Below are 16,714 nucleotides of genomic sequence, written 5' to 3' on the forward strand. Positions count from 1 at the left end.
AAATGTATTTTTATTCTTATTAGTCTAATCCTTGTTGCATGTGTTATTGCATCTTGTTTGTGCTAGAAAATGAAACATTCTTGGAAAGAAGAAAGAACTGAACTTCTGGGCTCTGATCTGGAAAGGAATCTTGCTAGCTAAGGTTGAAATTTGTGTTCTCTTCTGCTTGACTTTCTAGTGAGTTGTTCATGAGGCTAATTTTCTAACTGAGGACTGATAAATGTCGATAAGGCTAAAAAGAATTTTTGGTGTCTCAATCAAATGGAATTCCTTAACATCATAGCTTATATTCCCTTTCATTAACATTTCCTGAGAGATAAATGTGTGTGAGGCACCAAGCTAGTTCTAAAGAAAGGTGGTGGCCTGATCAGGCCACCATTCCTACCTGCAAGAAGTACAATATGACAGTAGCAATGGCAATGAGATAAACCTTATTGTCCAAGGTTGTCCTGGTTAGTAGTAACAGCAAGATAACTAGTTAATATATGAGGCTAATGGTAAACACTTTAAAAAATACGATGTTGAATCCTCCTCCCCTATTCCATCTCTGTCACACACACACACATTAGTTGTCCAACTAATTAGAGAAGGAACTCTCAGGTTATGTTTTTGCCTTTTTAGGGAAGACCATCTGAACTTCTCAGTGCTGTCATATATTTTACAGTTTCAAAAGACAATGATCAGCAAATATTACCACAGTCCAACAAACAGTAGTGATATCTTACAATAGAAGAGTTCACTTTTTTCCACACTATATGCATTATCCATAAAAATGGAATCTCTTACAGGAAACAGAAAAATGCCTAACTAGATGCTATGAATATATGGGAGAGAGGAGACTTTTCAACTTTCTTTTCTAGAGAAGCCATTCAGAATGCAAAACTGGCTCCTAGCAAGTGGAGTAAAGTACTTGTTAGTATTTTGTTTTCTTCTAATGCCCCGGATTGAGAGTGAGGGGCTGGTAGAGCTGAGGCTGGGAAAAGGGTTCTCTCCCCTAGAGTCGCAGAGGCTGCTAGAGGAAGGGCAGATGTAGCGTGAGTGGTGATTATAACAGAGGAAGAGAAAGATGAGCAGGCCAAGCAAGAAGGGCACGGAAGACCGAAAAGGAGCCCTAAATAGAGGAGGACTTGGAACAGGCTGTTTGTAGACAGGATGAAGGCAGGGAGATGGAAAAGTGAGGGATGTGCATGCCAGAGAAAGGTGAAGCATGAAGGGGAAAAAGCAATCCTAGCAAAGTGAGAAAAGAACTATGGCTGTAGCTGTTCCATTGCCAGCTTCTTTGGTGGATATAATGGTTTGCATATATGTTGAGTTAGCTTGTGGTGGGGGGAAGGAGCTGTACGGAATTATACAGTGTAATTAAGTACGTATGTATTAATATCACACCTATTTATACACTGGTAGCCTGTGCAACTTTGAGGAGCCCTGGCTTCCTTCTCTCCAGCTGGTGTATTAATAGCTGAATATCACCCCATCATTACCATGCTTTCAGAAGACCAGGAGAGCACCATTCTTTAGCTCTGTGCTACCTTTTAACTACTGTTGGCATATATTGCCTGTCTTGTTCCCTCATTTGTAATGCCAAAAGTCGAGGACTCCTTGATAGTTCCTTGGTTTTATGGGGTACATATTGTTCTATGCGCTTCCCTTGTGGCACAGCTGGTAAAGAATTCGCCTGCAATGTGGGAGACCTGGGTTCAGAAGATCCCCTGGAGAAGGGAAAGGCTACCACTCCGGTACTCTGGCCTGGAGAATTATAAGGACTCTATAGTCCATGGGGTCACAAAGAGTCAGACACGACTGAGTGAGTTTCACTTATTGTTCTGCATTATCTAGATGAAGTCAACTCAACTATTTACATTCATCCACATACAAGAACTGGAGAAGGAAATGTCAACCCACTCCAGTATTCTTGCCTGGGGATCCCATGGACAGAGGAGGCTGGCAAGGCTACAGTCAGTCCATGAGATCGCAAGAGTCGGGCACGACTGAGAGACTAAACCACCAGCACCACATACAAGAATCATCAAAGATAATTTTGCATAAGTAGAAACCCAAATCTGGCTCAGAACAAAATGCTGGTGTGGTGTTTTGCACGTGGCAAAATATTCAATTGCCTCATGGATGTGTAGGACAATACCACCAACCAAGACATTCATTGATTATACTTATTTTCAGATTTACTCTATGGGATGCTTCCTTGAATGCTTTATTCTAACTTGACAGTGGCAGTGGAATATAATTTACAATGACTATTTCCCACTGGGTTAAATTATATCATAAAAGTCATGTAATTTCTTCAATAAAGAAAAGATCCAGAAAGCTATTTTTATTCCTTTGGGGTGGGGGTCAGGGACATGGGATGAGGTTTCTGACCTTAACTTTGTAAAAACTATGTTGCCCCAAGTCAAAGGTTTAAATCCTCCTGAAAATGTTATCTTTTTACATACTGCTCCACTTGTATATATATTTGACAAAACTGACAAATCTTTACCAAATCTTATTCGTTTCTCCCAGGAAAGATTTCATCATTAAGGAAGTAAGGTTACTGAGCATTTCACACGGTTGCATGAAAAAATATTGTCTAGGTGATGCACAGTTAAAAAAATGACAAGTATCTGAGAAAATACAGACGTGGAACATGATGTAAGCTTTACCCTCAAAGCTGGTGCCATTTTGATTCAGGTGAACATGATTTTATAATTATGAAATCCTCTAATAATTATTGCATTCATCTACTGCTTTACAGTCCTTTTAAACCTAGTGAGAATTTATTCATTAAATATTTATTCCTTGCCTGCTATATACTAAGACTACACAAAGTTCTGGAATCTACTGTTTTTATTTATCCAGCCAATCATATAAGAATAGAGATGACAGTCAGAACCCCAAATCAGATACTATAATTCTCAGTTTAGACCCATGCAATTCAAATTTTCTGAACTAGTAACCCTATTTGAAAGGAAAAGTACTAGGTGGGTATTAGTTTCCCAAGGCAAGCAAGTGTGAAGTAGCAAGCTATTATTGTTTTTGGCATGTGAGTAAGAGTAGAAACGAGGCTCCTTTTAAAAATCTACCTGGAAAGCAAAGTTTCCCTTTAACTTTCCCTGTTTTCCTTTCTCTGTCCCTCTCATACTTTCAGCAGTGCCTCGTCTCCATTATTTATTGCCTTCATTCATTCTTTCCATTCGCTCACCAACCAGTTATTTTTCAAACAAGAGTAAGGCCAGTAGAGAAAGATATGAAAGGCAGAGACCCTGTATAAGGCAGCTACTGATTATGTTATAAAGTTAAGTCATGTCCAGGCATTAGCACAGTACCAAGAGGAACATGACAAGTTCTGTTTAGTTACATAATTGTGAGAACTCAGAGGTTGTAAAGAACCCAAGCTCTATATCAACTGAGACCTGCCTTCTCTTGAACTACCCTTCCTCTCAACCAGAGGCTTAAGACCTTTGATGCAAATGAGTATCACCTGCTGAGTTTTAAAATTCCTGCTACCCAGGCCAAATCAAGTCTTGTTTAAAAAAAAAAAATCTCTGGAGATGGGACTCAGATGTTTGTTTTTTTTTAAATTGGCTATTCCACTGTGCAGCCTAGGTTGAGAAACATTGTCCTAAATATCTCTTCTTTTTAAAAATCTCATGTTACCCTAACTTCAATATAGAAAAGGCAAATAACTTTGGGGAAAACATTAGTTTTCTCATTCTGTTGACAACCCCCCTCCCAAAGCAAATAACAAAATCTAAGCTACAACAATAGCAGCAACAGCAGAACTGTTTTCTGTAAGTTCTTGAAGTTGGGGATTAGAAATTACCAAAAATAAAAAAAACAACAACAAAAAAGAGATTTTGGTTATCATTAGTGGAAGAAGAAGTAAAGTAGAAAGAAAGGCATGTCCTGAAGCGTGGTATAGTTGGAGAGACTTAGGGAAGAAATCTGCTGAAGGTGACATTTAGTCGGCAACCTATTTGGTCAGGGTGTCCCAGGTGGCGCTACTGGTAAAAAACCTGCCTGCCAATGCAGGGGATATAATAGATGCAGGTTCGATCCCTAGGTTGGGAATATCCCCTGGAGGAGGGCACAGCAACCCACTTCAATATTCTTGCCTGGAGAATTCCATGGACAGAGAAGCCTGGCAGTCTACAGTCCACAGGGGACTTGTGTGGAGTCGGACACGACCTTGCACACACACAATTTGGTTCAGATGCAAAGATCTCGGACAAAGGAAGTGGAATAGTAGTAGGAAGTCTGATTTGTTTGGACAACAAACCTTTAGTATTTATTCCAGTAAATTGCTCAATATGAGATCAGTGGCTGAGTTATTAAGACTTTGACAAACAAAACAAAACCCAAGCCGTAAATCAGGACCAAGAATCTGACCTTTAGTGTGATGGATGGGGGAGGGAGTTAGGCAAGCGTAACAGAGCCCCCAAATTTGGCCACTGTAATGAAATTATGAAATGTGTTGGCATCAATGCAAAAGTCTGGTGTCAGCCAGTAAAAATGAAGTAAAACAACATAGAAAAGATGGGTTTTGAAGTGGTCTGTTTACCTCCAGTGCCTGAAAGCATCTATTCCATGTTCTTCCTTCATATTGTTATTGCTAGTGAGGTAGATTAGGAAGCCCAGGGCTTGAACAGACCCAGATTCTAGCTTTGGCTCCTTGCTTACTATCTGTAGGACCTTGGGGGTATAGTTTAATTCTCTGGGCCCCAGCTTCCAAAAAGAACTCAGAGATAACATCTATTTCAAAAAGTTGTGAAAAATAAAGAACAAATAATACAGTCGAAGCTGTTAATAATTTCAAGACTCTTTCTCCTTTGTCTGTTTTAACTGCTGTTATCTCTAAAGTGAAGTCACTCTGTTGTGTCTGACTCTTTGCGACCCAATGGACTGTAGCCTGCCAGGCTCTGCCATCCATGGGATTTTCCAGGTAAGAATACTGGACTGCAATTCCAGGCAAGAATATTTCCTTCTCTAGGGGATCTTCCCAACCCAGGGATAGAACTTAGGTCTTTCACACTGCAGGCAGACTCTACCATCTGAATGCACCCGATCTCATCTGATCTCAGAAGCGAAGCAGAGTCAGGCCTGGTTCAGTTCAGTTCAGTCGCTCAGTCATGTCCGACTGTTTGCGACCCCATAAATCGCAGCACACCAGGCCTCCCTGTCCATCACCAACTCCCAGAGTTCACCCAAACTCATGTCCATCGAGTCGGTGATGCCATCCAGCCATCTCATCCTCTGTCGTCCCCTTCTCCTCCTGCCCCCAATCCCTCCCAGCATCAGAGTCTTTCCCAATGCCTAGTTAGTTATCTCTAAAGGCAGCTTCAATTCTTGCAGATGTAGAGCAGATAAAAATTTTGTACAACAAATTTGCTGATAGTAAAAGTAACTTCCTGGGGTGGGAATGGAGGCTAGGTAATTCAAGCTTAAACATGATAGTCCTCTGCCATGAATAAACATGTTCAAATCACTGGGGACTGAATACTTTTTAAACTTTTAAATTTGTTTTATTTTTGGCTGCTCTGGGTTTTCACTGCTGTTCACGTGTTTTTCTGTAGTTACAGTGAGTGGAGGCTACTCTTTGTTGTGATGCGTGAGTTTCTCACAGCAGTTTCTTCTCCTGTTGTGGAGCACGGGCCCTAGGGCACACAAGCTTCAGCATATGAGGCACATGGCTCCACAGTTTCAGTTCCCGGGTTCTAGAGTGCAGGCTCAGTAGTTGTGGCACATGGGCTAAGTTACTCCATGGCGTGTGGGATCTTCCTGGGCCAGGGATTAAAAAACGTGTCCCCTACGTTGGCAGGCAGATTCTCATCCCATACCACCAGAGAAGTCTGATTGGAGATTTTTGAACTTCTGATTACCTGCAGATGAGGTCTTGCTCTCAATTAGCTGACCTAGGGCAAAGTCAAAGACTGGCAGGGCCTTGCAGGTCTGAGGCAGGAGTGGGGACAGAATGTGTAAAACTGGAGTGTGAGAATGCGCTCGCTTCAGGATTCAGCCTTGTGTATATATATATACAGGTTGTTGGCAAGCAAGGGGTTAAGCTCAGTTGTTGCTATATTTGATTTTTCAAGAAAAGTCAGACCCATATTTAATGTAAACTCTCCCAGTTTTTGATGGGAGATGACTAACTTCATTTTCTTTCAACGTTATGTGGGCCAAACCAAACACACCTGTGTGCTACCAGCCTGTGGCCTTTGCCTTTTGAAGGTCCTTTTCGCTTTTAGTGCCCTCTACTCTGAGCCCAGGAGTAAGTGTATTCATCTCAAATGACAGGCTTACCCTAATGAATGCCCCCATTTCCAGATAAGTGTTTCCCGTTGTTAGTGTTTTATCATCCATAATTAATGTTACCTTCCAGGCAATTCTTATGCAAACGGCCTTTTGTTCCAAAGTTAAAATCAATTATAATATTTCCTGTTACTTGCTAAAGTGTATAGACTTAATTTTCTGCTCCTTAGTTTTATCTAACACATCTGCTGGCTGGTTTCACTTCCTCAGGGCCCAGCTTAATTTTGCACCAACTTTTGTGAGGTAAAACTTAATCAACTTCCACTTTTGTAAAGCTGAATATTTTTTTTTTTTTTAAATTTTAAAATCTTTAATTCTTACATGCGTTCCCAAACATGAACCCCCCTCCCACCTCCCTCCCCGCAACATCTCTCTGGGTCATCCCCATGCACCAGTCCCAAGCATGCTGCACCCTACGTCAGACATGGACTGGCGATTCAATTCTTACATGATAGTATACCTGTTAGAATTCCCATTCTCCCAAATCATCCCACCCTCTCCCTAAAACGTTGTAGAAATAGTCTTCTAGCTCACGTGTTATGGACTGAATAGTGTCCTCCTCAAATTCATATGATGATGTGCTAACCTTCAATGTGACTGTATTTGGAGTAAGAGCCTTTAAGGAGGTGATTAAGGTGAAAAGAAATATATATATATATATATTTTGACCAGGGATTGAGTCAGGCCCTCTAAAGTGAGAGCATGGAGTCCTAATCACTGGACTGACAGGGAACTCCAGGTTAAATGAAATCTCAAAGGTGGAGCCCTAGTCCAATAGGACGAATGTCCTTATAAAGGAAGAGATACCAAGAGAACAGACACCCAGAGGAAAGGCCATATGAAGATACAGTGAGAAAGCGGCCCACCGCAAGTCAGGAGGACAGCGCTCACCAGGAACCACACCTGCCAGTGTGCGTGTGTGCTCAGCCACTCAGCTGTGTCTCACTCTTTGTGACCCTGTGGAGTGTAGCCCGCCAGGCTCCTCTGTCCATGGGATTTCCCAGGCAAGAATACTGGAGTGGGTTGCCATTTCCTTCTCCAGGGGATCTTCCCAACCCAGGGATCAAACCCAAATCTCCTGCATCTCCTGCACTGGAGGTAGACTTTTTACCATTGCATCACCTGGGAAGCCCATAGCTGCCAAGACCTTGATCTTGGACTTCAGCCTTCAGAACTGGGAGGAAATAAACTTCAGCTGTTTAAGCCACCCAATCTGTGATATTCTGTTGTGGTGGCCTTAGCAAAAGAATCCTCCATCTTTAACTACCCTATCTTTGGTGTCTGATGTCATTCCAGTCATGCTCAGAGAAATCCCACTTTTTAGATTCTCATTTTACTTCCTGTTCAAAACAGTGTAGACATTTTTATATCATCAATCAAAAGAGTCCCCTGCCTGAGAAATATATCCAACTCTCTCTGTCATGGCAGAATATCAACTATTTGGTAACTCACCCATAAAATGTGAGATAAAGGAAACCAATCCTTTTCCCGAGTTTTAAAACTTCTCCTCGTTTGTCAGCTGCTCCTGTGAGTCGCACGATGCCGACCTTCTTGAGGCTGGAGAGCCACCTGTATGCGTGCTCATCATCTTTTAAAACATCTTCAAAATCCAGAGTAGGCAGCTGGAACTCTGAGCCCCAGTATTGACACTCTGTGAATTATGAAAATGGAGAAACCAGTGTTAAAAACACTGTTTTTAACATACAATGAGAACTTCAGAGAAGGAACTAGTTTATTGAAGCTGACCTTTGATCTATCATGGAACAGACTAAAGTTCAATCATATTAGAAATACCCAAATTACCAGCTTTTCTTCCTTGGAGCCGGGCCAGTGTACTCAGGCTTTCTGCCTGCCACTGTGCAAGACCCATGACTGGTATTCATCATAGCACTTTGTCAAGAGAATGTTTAGCCTGTGGATGTTCTTGATACATATGTCCTTAGGGCTTCTCTGTTTGGACATTGCTTAGAAATAGCCTTGAAATACTGTGCATTTTTAACAGCCAAGTTAAATTACTCAATTCCAAATAGATAGAAAATGAGAATGATGTGTTAGAACAGCCCATGCCTATCCCTGGGGGTTGGGGAAAGGGGGGCGGTGTTTGCCATGGTAGGAACTGCACTTCCTTTCTCTTATTTCAACTGATAAGAAGCTTTCTCTGTGGCCAACTTGTTCATGGGAGTCAGCAAAAGCTGTCCATGGGGAGGAAAAGATGGGCCGTGTTGTTTTTCCAGAGCAGGCTGGCTAAAGTGGTAATAACGAGATTAGAATGACTCGAAATATAATCATAATTTTTTTGGTGGGTGGAGGGTGTAAAACACATTATTGGTCTTTCTTGATTCGATTAGCTACCCAATAATTTTTTGTTGGTTTGTTTTTTCAATAAGCCTGATGGTGGTGTTTGGTGGTAGTGGTTTAGTTGCTAAGTTGTATTTGACCCTGCGACCCCATGGACTGTAGCCCACCAAGCTCTTCTGTCCATGGGATTTCTTATAGCAAGAATACTAGAGTAGGTTGCCATTTCCTTCTCAAAGGGATCTTCCTGACCCAGGGATTGAACCTGGGTCTCCTGCATTGTGGGCGGATTCTTTACTGACTTAGCCACCAGGGAAGCCCTCAATAAGCCTAATATTGTACTATATTGAGATACATTGTGATAGGCAGGAAGTCTTTAGGAACTTGTGGCTTATGGAAGACTTGGACGTGGACGCTGACCATTAAAACACAATATGTTGTAAAGCAAATTTAATAAAAATTGATAAAAAATAAATAAAAGCAGTAAAATAGTGAAGATAAGCCACCTGCAACAGTATGGATTAGACAGACTCATAGGTGACAAACCAAACAAAATAACACAATTTGTTGGATGCTATAGTTGAAGACTCTGATGCTGGGAAGGATTGGGGGCAGGAGGAGAAAGGGACGACAGAGGATGAGATGGCTGGATGGCATCACTGACTCAATAGACGCGAGTCTGAGTGAACTCCGGGAGTTGGTGATGGACAGGGAGGCCTGGCGTGCTGCGATTCATGGGGTCTCAAAGAGTCGGACACGACTGAGCGACTGAACTTATAGTTGAAGTACATTCAAAATACTGTGGAGATAACAGATCTTCTGATCCCTTATTAATGTTCCTTCTATGATGCCAGTGATTCTTTTAAACACGTGAAGTTCCCCATGTCTGTCCCTTATGCCTCAGGTATTTCTGCTAAAATCAAACAGAGCTGGTTTTTATGGGCCCAGCATGCTTGAGCTGTACCACTCTGCTCTCTAACAAGAGTTGGATTTATATGAAAGAGCTTCTATTCAAAGAGGAGATCTGCTTGACTTTTGAGTATTGGATTTTATGGTTTTTTGCTTTGCCACTCCTATTTGCCCTTTGCATTTACAGTCTCCAGATTGTAATATTTGATACCCATCATAAAGGTCTGTGAAAAGAAGGTGATACATGTCATAAGTACTGCTTATTGGCTACCTAGATAGAAAAGTCATTTGGCTTCCCATAAAGGGAAAAATTTCCCGGGCAAAATATCAGTGTTAAAGACAAAAATGATAAATCACTATCTCCTCTTTCCAAACCTTACGCCTAAGTGTACTACATCTAGAATCTTAAAAAATATTGAAAACAACTTTAAGCTTATTGAGCTCCAAATGAAAACTGTAAGTCCATAGAGTATTAGAGGTAGATGAGATTTTCATATTGGCTTTAGGGTATCCCATCACTATGGGTCCTTATTATTGGATAGAAAGATCATCTAAACTATGGCTGAGGGGTTCTCAGATCTTGAGCACTGTAATAATCTGGCTAAGAGCAAATTTTTCATTCCTGTATAGACTGCTAGATGGATTAGCTGTGGTCTACATGGTCATCTACAGCAATGTGTGATGTCTTTATTACAAAGGGTTAAGTAATTTATTGATGAGCCTTGTTATAATATTTAAAAGAAAAATCTCATGTCCTATTGAGAGAAAACCAGCCTGGAGAGATAGTAAGGTCCAGACTGCAGCATTGTCAAGCAGAACTTTCTGAGATGCTGGAACTATTTTCTATCTGTACCATCCAGTACTGTAGCTGCTAACAATATGTGGATATTGAGACCTGGCATATGGATAGTGGAACTGAGGGACTGAGATTTTATCTTTATTTAATTTAAACTGACTTAAACTTTGATTTGGGCTTCCTAGGTGGCACAGTGGTAAAGCATCTGCCTGCCAATGCAGGAGGCACAAAGGACACGGGTCTGGTGCCTGGGTTGGGAAGATCTCCTAGAGTAGGAAATCTCAACCCACTCCAGTATTCTTGCCTGGAAAATTCTATGGACAGAGGAGACTGGTGGGCTATAGTCCATGGACTAGCAAAGAGTCAGACACAACTGAGCACACATACACAAACTTTAATTTAAATAGCCACATGTAACTGATACTATATGAAATAGCACATGAGTAGAATAAAGGACATGGAGCGAAAGAGACTTGAGCTTGAGTCATCATATTGCCTCTTACCAGCTTGTTTCTTTTTCTTTTCTCTGATCTTCCATCTCTTAATTTATAAAATAACCATGCTAATATTTGCCTTGAAGGTCATATGTTAACTATGCAATGAGTTTATGCAAGGAGTCTGGGATAGTCAATAGTGCATTGCAAACTAAGAAAATACATAATATAACAATTGATATTTGCAGAATACTTTCTAGAGTTAGCTGCAGTCCAAGGTGCTCTCCATGCATTATTTTTTGAAAGTCCATAATAAATATACATCATAAGGTTTATAGGAATGCTATGATGGTTTTAGTGTTCCCATCCTACAGAGAAGGGAACAGAGAGCTGAGTCTCGCAGCTAACGATTTGCAGACTAGTTAAGCAAATTCAGGTGACTAATTCCAAAGTCTGTAATTTTAGCAACTACACAGAAAATAAACATTTGATGCCTTGAAATACTGTTGTCACATGTATTTTTAAGCCCTATGTCTGAATGTTCACAGCTTACTCTATCCTTTACATGGAAAATCTACTTTTTGGATGAAAAGTAAAGCAGGGCAAGTTACAATTAGAAACACTTCGTCTGGACATGTTCAAGCATGGTGTTTAAAGATAAATCTTGGCTCCCAGTCAGGAGTTTCAATGCAGAAAAAACTTTACAACTAGGTTTCATGGCACAACTCTACAACAGCATTGCTATTCACTGCTTTTCTGAAATGAACCAAGGCTTAAAAATCAGCTAGCTTCTTTTTAAAAAATTTATGCCAATATAAGTCAGTGATCCATGCCAGTGGTTTTACTTAAGGCCATTATCACTTTCCAGAGAGTTTTGGTGACTGTGTAGCAAGGAAATGTAATAAATAGAGATGGAAAAAACACTTTCACGAGATGTAAATGTTTAAAAAACTTTTGTATTTTGAAAACTTTGTGGACTCAAGAAGGACTGCTTAGGGTACACACTATATACATTGAAATATATTTATAGCATATTATAATGAATTTTTGTTTCTACATGAGTCATTTTCCTGTTATAGAGTAACACACACATGCTGTCAAACACACATGGACATACACACACAATATACAATATTCTTATCTAACTCATAGAAAATGAATTATATTCTTTCAATAAATATGTTACTCTTTACATGTGGAAAGTTAACCATGTTCACATAAAGACTAAAGATAAAGCAAGGCTGTTAATATAAGCATCAATCTGTACTATAAATAATTTCACATTCATAGGATTTTACTATCAGTGGTTGGTCACAGTACATTTCAAGTTCTACAAAGTTTATAGTTTCCAACTATAGCTTCTATTTTGGTGGGCCTAGGCAGCCGCTTTGCAAAAATCAGTGACCAAGGGCCACAGCCCATCATAGAATCTGTCTCCTGATATGAGCCAATGATAGACTTGGTAATGGCAAGTGTAATTTTCAGGGACAGCATTGTGACTAACCAGTTTCCAAATTCATCATAACATCCTCAATATAAAATACTCTAGTTTTCCAGGAGAAATAAACTTCATCTTAATAAATCCAACCAATAAGATCATTCTATGATCTATGTGTAGGTCCGATGATATCTGAACAGAAACTCTGACGCTGAAAAGGTAATTTAGAAGCATTTTCCCAATCTCCCCCAACCACAAAACCTCACCACCGGGGACCATATGAAAACACATTGGCCTAGAAGAAATCATTTGTCAGGTGAATACATGGAAAGCAAACTTAAATTTCACACTTGGGTCTGGATACATAAACAGTGTGGAAAATGACGGAATATTTAAGGCATGAACCACCCTTTCTAATTTAAATTATGGCCTTACTAATAAATACTTCCTTGAACATGTGCTTCACACATCATAAAATTTATGCACAGGCTACATGCTGGCTTTCAAGGAACCATTTGTATAAGGCTTGCTTTTCAGGGTTAAACCTCACATTCCTGAATCCTGACTTGTTTTTCAAAAAAGAAAAAGACACAAAGAAGCTCTTCAGTTGAAGATTCATGAATGCAGTGTGCAGGGTTACAGTGTGTTATTTTATGAATTTAGGACCTTCTGTTCACCTGTACAGAACTGTGTCTGAAACAACTGTCTGAAACAGCTCATCTCATGTGCTAAGGATCGGCTGATGGCTTACTATCTTTTCCTGTAGATATCTTGCAGGGCTTCAACCATAAACCAAATCTGACCCCCAGGAGGGGAAAGGCCCCTGAGTGGAAATAGGGCTTTAATTCTCTTTTCTGCACCAAGGACTTGCTGCCCTTTTTGGAAAGGGCATCCTTGTCTCTTGTCTAGTGACTCAACCTGCCTTTCAAGATCTTGGTCATTTGTCCCCTTTTAGATTGAAATCTTCCAGAAGCTGACCCTAAGATGAGGATTTGAATGCAAGCAACTTACTAAGGTGAGAGTTGGACCATGAAGTGCCTAAGAACTGATGCTTTTGAACTGTGGTGTTGGAGAAGATTCTTGAGAGTCTCTTGGACAGCAAGGAGATCAAACCAGTCAATCCTAAAGGAAATCAGTCTTGAATATTCATTGGAAGGACTGATGCTGAAGCTCCCATACTTTGGCCACTTGATGCAAAGAGCTGACTCATTAGAAAAGACCCTGATGCTGGGAAAAATTGAGGGCTAGAGGAAAAGGGGCAACAGAGGATGAGATGGTTGGATGGCATCATGAACTCAATGGACATGAGTTTGAGCAACCTCTGGGAGATGGTGAAGGATAGAGAAGCCTGGCGTTCTTCAATCCCTGGGGTTGCAAACAGTCAGACATGACTGAGCAAATAAACAACAATTTACTAAGGAGGCACCAATAGGAGGTGGGGAAGTAAGAAAGGGAAGCAGACCTCTGGATGGGTTGTTTTAAAAACTTTTTATTTTATATTGGAGTATAGCCAAATAACATTGTGATAGTTTCAGGTGAACAAGTTAAGGTTTTGCAGCCAGGACTCAGCACTGCTGGACCTCATGGCAATGCTGTAGACTATACTTCAGATTCAGAGTTATCCTACCCAGAGCCAAGGAAGCTGAGATGCACAGGCTACCAACACCCACCACTTACTGGTTGAGAGCTGTTTCTGGGGATTCATTCCTGGGTCTCCTGGCCTTCCCTGTGTGTTGGCCAAGCAGGCTCCCTTAGGCGAGAGGACCCTCCAGGAGCATGGCAGGCTTGGGATAGGAAGATGTTGGCATGTATGAGAAGAGCGCTGAGGAGCACTGACGTGGCTGTGACAGCCTCTGTGATGCCCTCCTTTGGGATCTGCAAGACTGGGCTAGGATGGCTGTCTTCTGTGGTGCCTAGCACCATACACACCTCAGTCCCAGTGCTCACCACACTGTGCTGAAAGGATCTTTCATTTACTCTGTACGTGTTTGTTGAAAGCCTTGGCTATGTGAAAGAGAACATGTTAGTGAATAAAAATAGATGTGATCGCTGCCCTTGGGAGGGAAAAGGTGAATAAATAAGGAAGCAAAGAAATAAATACATAAAACTAAACATTGTAGCAAGTGCTATGAGCATAACAAAATAAAAACCATTGGAAGTGGGATGGAGACCCTATTTAGACATGGCAGAATAAGAAAGGTCTAACTGAAAAGATGCTATTTAAGCTGCATCCTGAGGGGTGAGAGAAGTCAGTCATGCAAAGGGCAGAGAAAGTGTCCAAATAGGAAAGACAATAGGAAGAGGGGTGATCTCTTAGCTTATTGGAGGAACTCAAAGTCACTGAGGCTAGGACGCACTAGACAGATGTGGGTGTCACAGATGAAGTATAAAAGTAAGCAAGGGTGGGTTAGGTGGGTCCTCATCTCTATGTCTCTCACTAGAGTGCAAGGTCCTTGCAAACTATAGGGATCCTGTCATTTATCTTTATTTCCTCCTGGCTGTTGCCCCTAACTTTTTCTCCTCCTGGTATACAGTGCAGGGCTGGCATTCAATAGATTTTCAGGAAACTACTATGTTCTGTATCCTAAATAAAATATTTGCTTATTTCCTAATGATGAATGGAAATTGGAAGCAACCCAAAAGAAGACAGTATCTGAGCACCCTTTAGCATTTTAAAAGACAGAGAAATCCATAAAACCTTTCTTGTAGGTGATAATCTCACCAAACTTGAAAAGTCTCCTGAAGAATGTACAAACAAGTTTATAAGTTGCTTGAAAGAAGGGAAATTCATTTTTGTTTTGGACTATTAGGTACCTGGTATATTATATATGTTCAGCCCTATGACCGGAGAAGGCAATGGCACCCCACTCCAGTACTCTTGCCTGGAAAATCCCATGGACAGAGGGGCCTTGTAGGCTGCAGTCCATGGGGTTGCTAGGAGTTGGACACAACTGAGCGACTTCATTTTCACTTTTCACTTTCATGCATTGGAGAAGGAAATGGCAACCCACTCCAGTGTTCTTGCCTGGAGAATCCCAGGGACGGGGGAGCCTGGTGGGCTGCCGTCTATGGGGTTGCACAGAGTCAGACACGACTGAAGCGACTTAGCAGCAGCAGCAGCAGCAACCCTATGACAAGAGTGACCATACAGTTGGAGAAAACAAAAACACAGGAAATTATGAAAAAGCACTAAAGGACAGTGTAAAAAACATTTACAAAAACAGAAGCTAACACACTTACTAGGCACTTTCTAAGCACTTTACATGGAGTGACGCATGTAATCCTTAAACAACCCCATAATAGAGGTTCTAGTACGGTTCCCATTTTATAGATGAGACAGGCATCAATCAGTATCTTAGGTAAGTGAAGCAACATCACACAGCTGATGGTAAGTCAGAGCTGGGACACTACACGAAGAACTGAACTCCGGATATTCAGAAAAAACTCGTTGAAGGATAACAAGCACTGAAGGATGTCAAGAAGGAAGATTATTATCTCAGACTTCCTTTGAGTTGGCAGTGCAAACCGAAAATTCAATTTTACCCTCTGTCATTATTTTAAGTATCCCCCTTTGACGTCCTTGAAAAGGTTGTAGAACACCCTCTTGACGGCTTTTCATTGCACAGCACACATCTCCCTATGGAGCAACCTACTCTGGTTCTAGTCGGCTCCAAATGACACAATCTTCTTCCTTACACAGAGTCACGTCTACCTCTGTCACCTTCTTTGAGGCGCTAACTCAGTGCTCCAGAATCACACAGAATATGGCAGTCTTGGAGAAGGTATAAAGACAGTTACTGAACGGAGTTTTTCTTTCCAAGGCTAAATAAATAGCCCCTTTCTCACCCATATTTTTCACGTTTTATGGCTCCCAAGCCCCATATGGCTCCCTACCATCCTCTCTGCTCTCCTCTTGTTGATGGTTTCAAGTTTGCTGATACTCTATAACAGCCTGGGTGTCTCAGATCAGATACACTACTACAGGTGTCCTCTGGCTATACCTACACAGTGGGATCGCTACTACATTTTTATTCATACAGCCTAAATCTAATTAACCTTGTTTTGGCAGTCTCAAGTTTGTTGACTCAGCTTAAAACTTTTCAGTCAGCCAAAACATGTAAGAATTGCCCCTCAGCCAAGTCCTCATTTCCGAAGCTAGTTCACTGAGAATGTACTAAGCTACTTAAGTACAAATGAGATGCAGGTCCAGTTTGATAGGGACTTTGTGTCAAAGGTTTGAGGGTGACAGATCTGGATTCGAGTCGGAATTCTGACACTTTCTGTCTGCGTGACTTTCAGAAAGTGATATATTCTCTCAGTTCAATTTCTTTACTGAAAATACAGGGTGGAAATAATCTGCTGAGTTGTGGGGAAATTTAAATGAGATGCTGTCTTGAAAGAACTTGACATCGTGCACCTAACTGCGCTTGAACCAGAGCAGCGGAATGTGGCTGAACGAAAACATGCCATGATGACGGATTTTATTGCATACTTCTTAATCTATAGTTAACTCTATCCCATACTCCCCTAGCTGACTGT

General features: G+C 41.1%; 1 protein-coding gene across 3 annotated transcripts in view; it reads right to left on the bottom strand.

Annotated features, from left to right (window-relative positions):
* Positions 1 to 16,714, bottom strand: part of BBOX1 (gamma-butyrobetaine hydroxylase 1) — a 71,240-nt gene that overhangs the window by 31,717 nt on the left and 22,809 nt on the right. For all 3 annotated transcript variants that reach the window (XM_005690020.3, XM_005690021.3, XM_013969835.2), the window contains one exon: positions 7,756 to 7,954. In XM_005690020.3, coding sequence (XP_005690077.1) covers positions 7,756 to 7,954 — 199 coding nt within the window. The remainder of the gene's footprint in view (positions 1 to 7,755; positions 7,955 to 16,714) is intronic.

This window comes from Capra hircus, chromosome 15 (genome assembly GCF_001704415.2).
Source record: "Capra hircus breed San Clemente chromosome 15, ASM170441v1, whole genome shotgun sequence".
NCBI classification, from domain to species: domain Eukaryota; kingdom Metazoa; phylum Chordata; class Mammalia; order Artiodactyla; family Bovidae; genus Capra; species Capra hircus.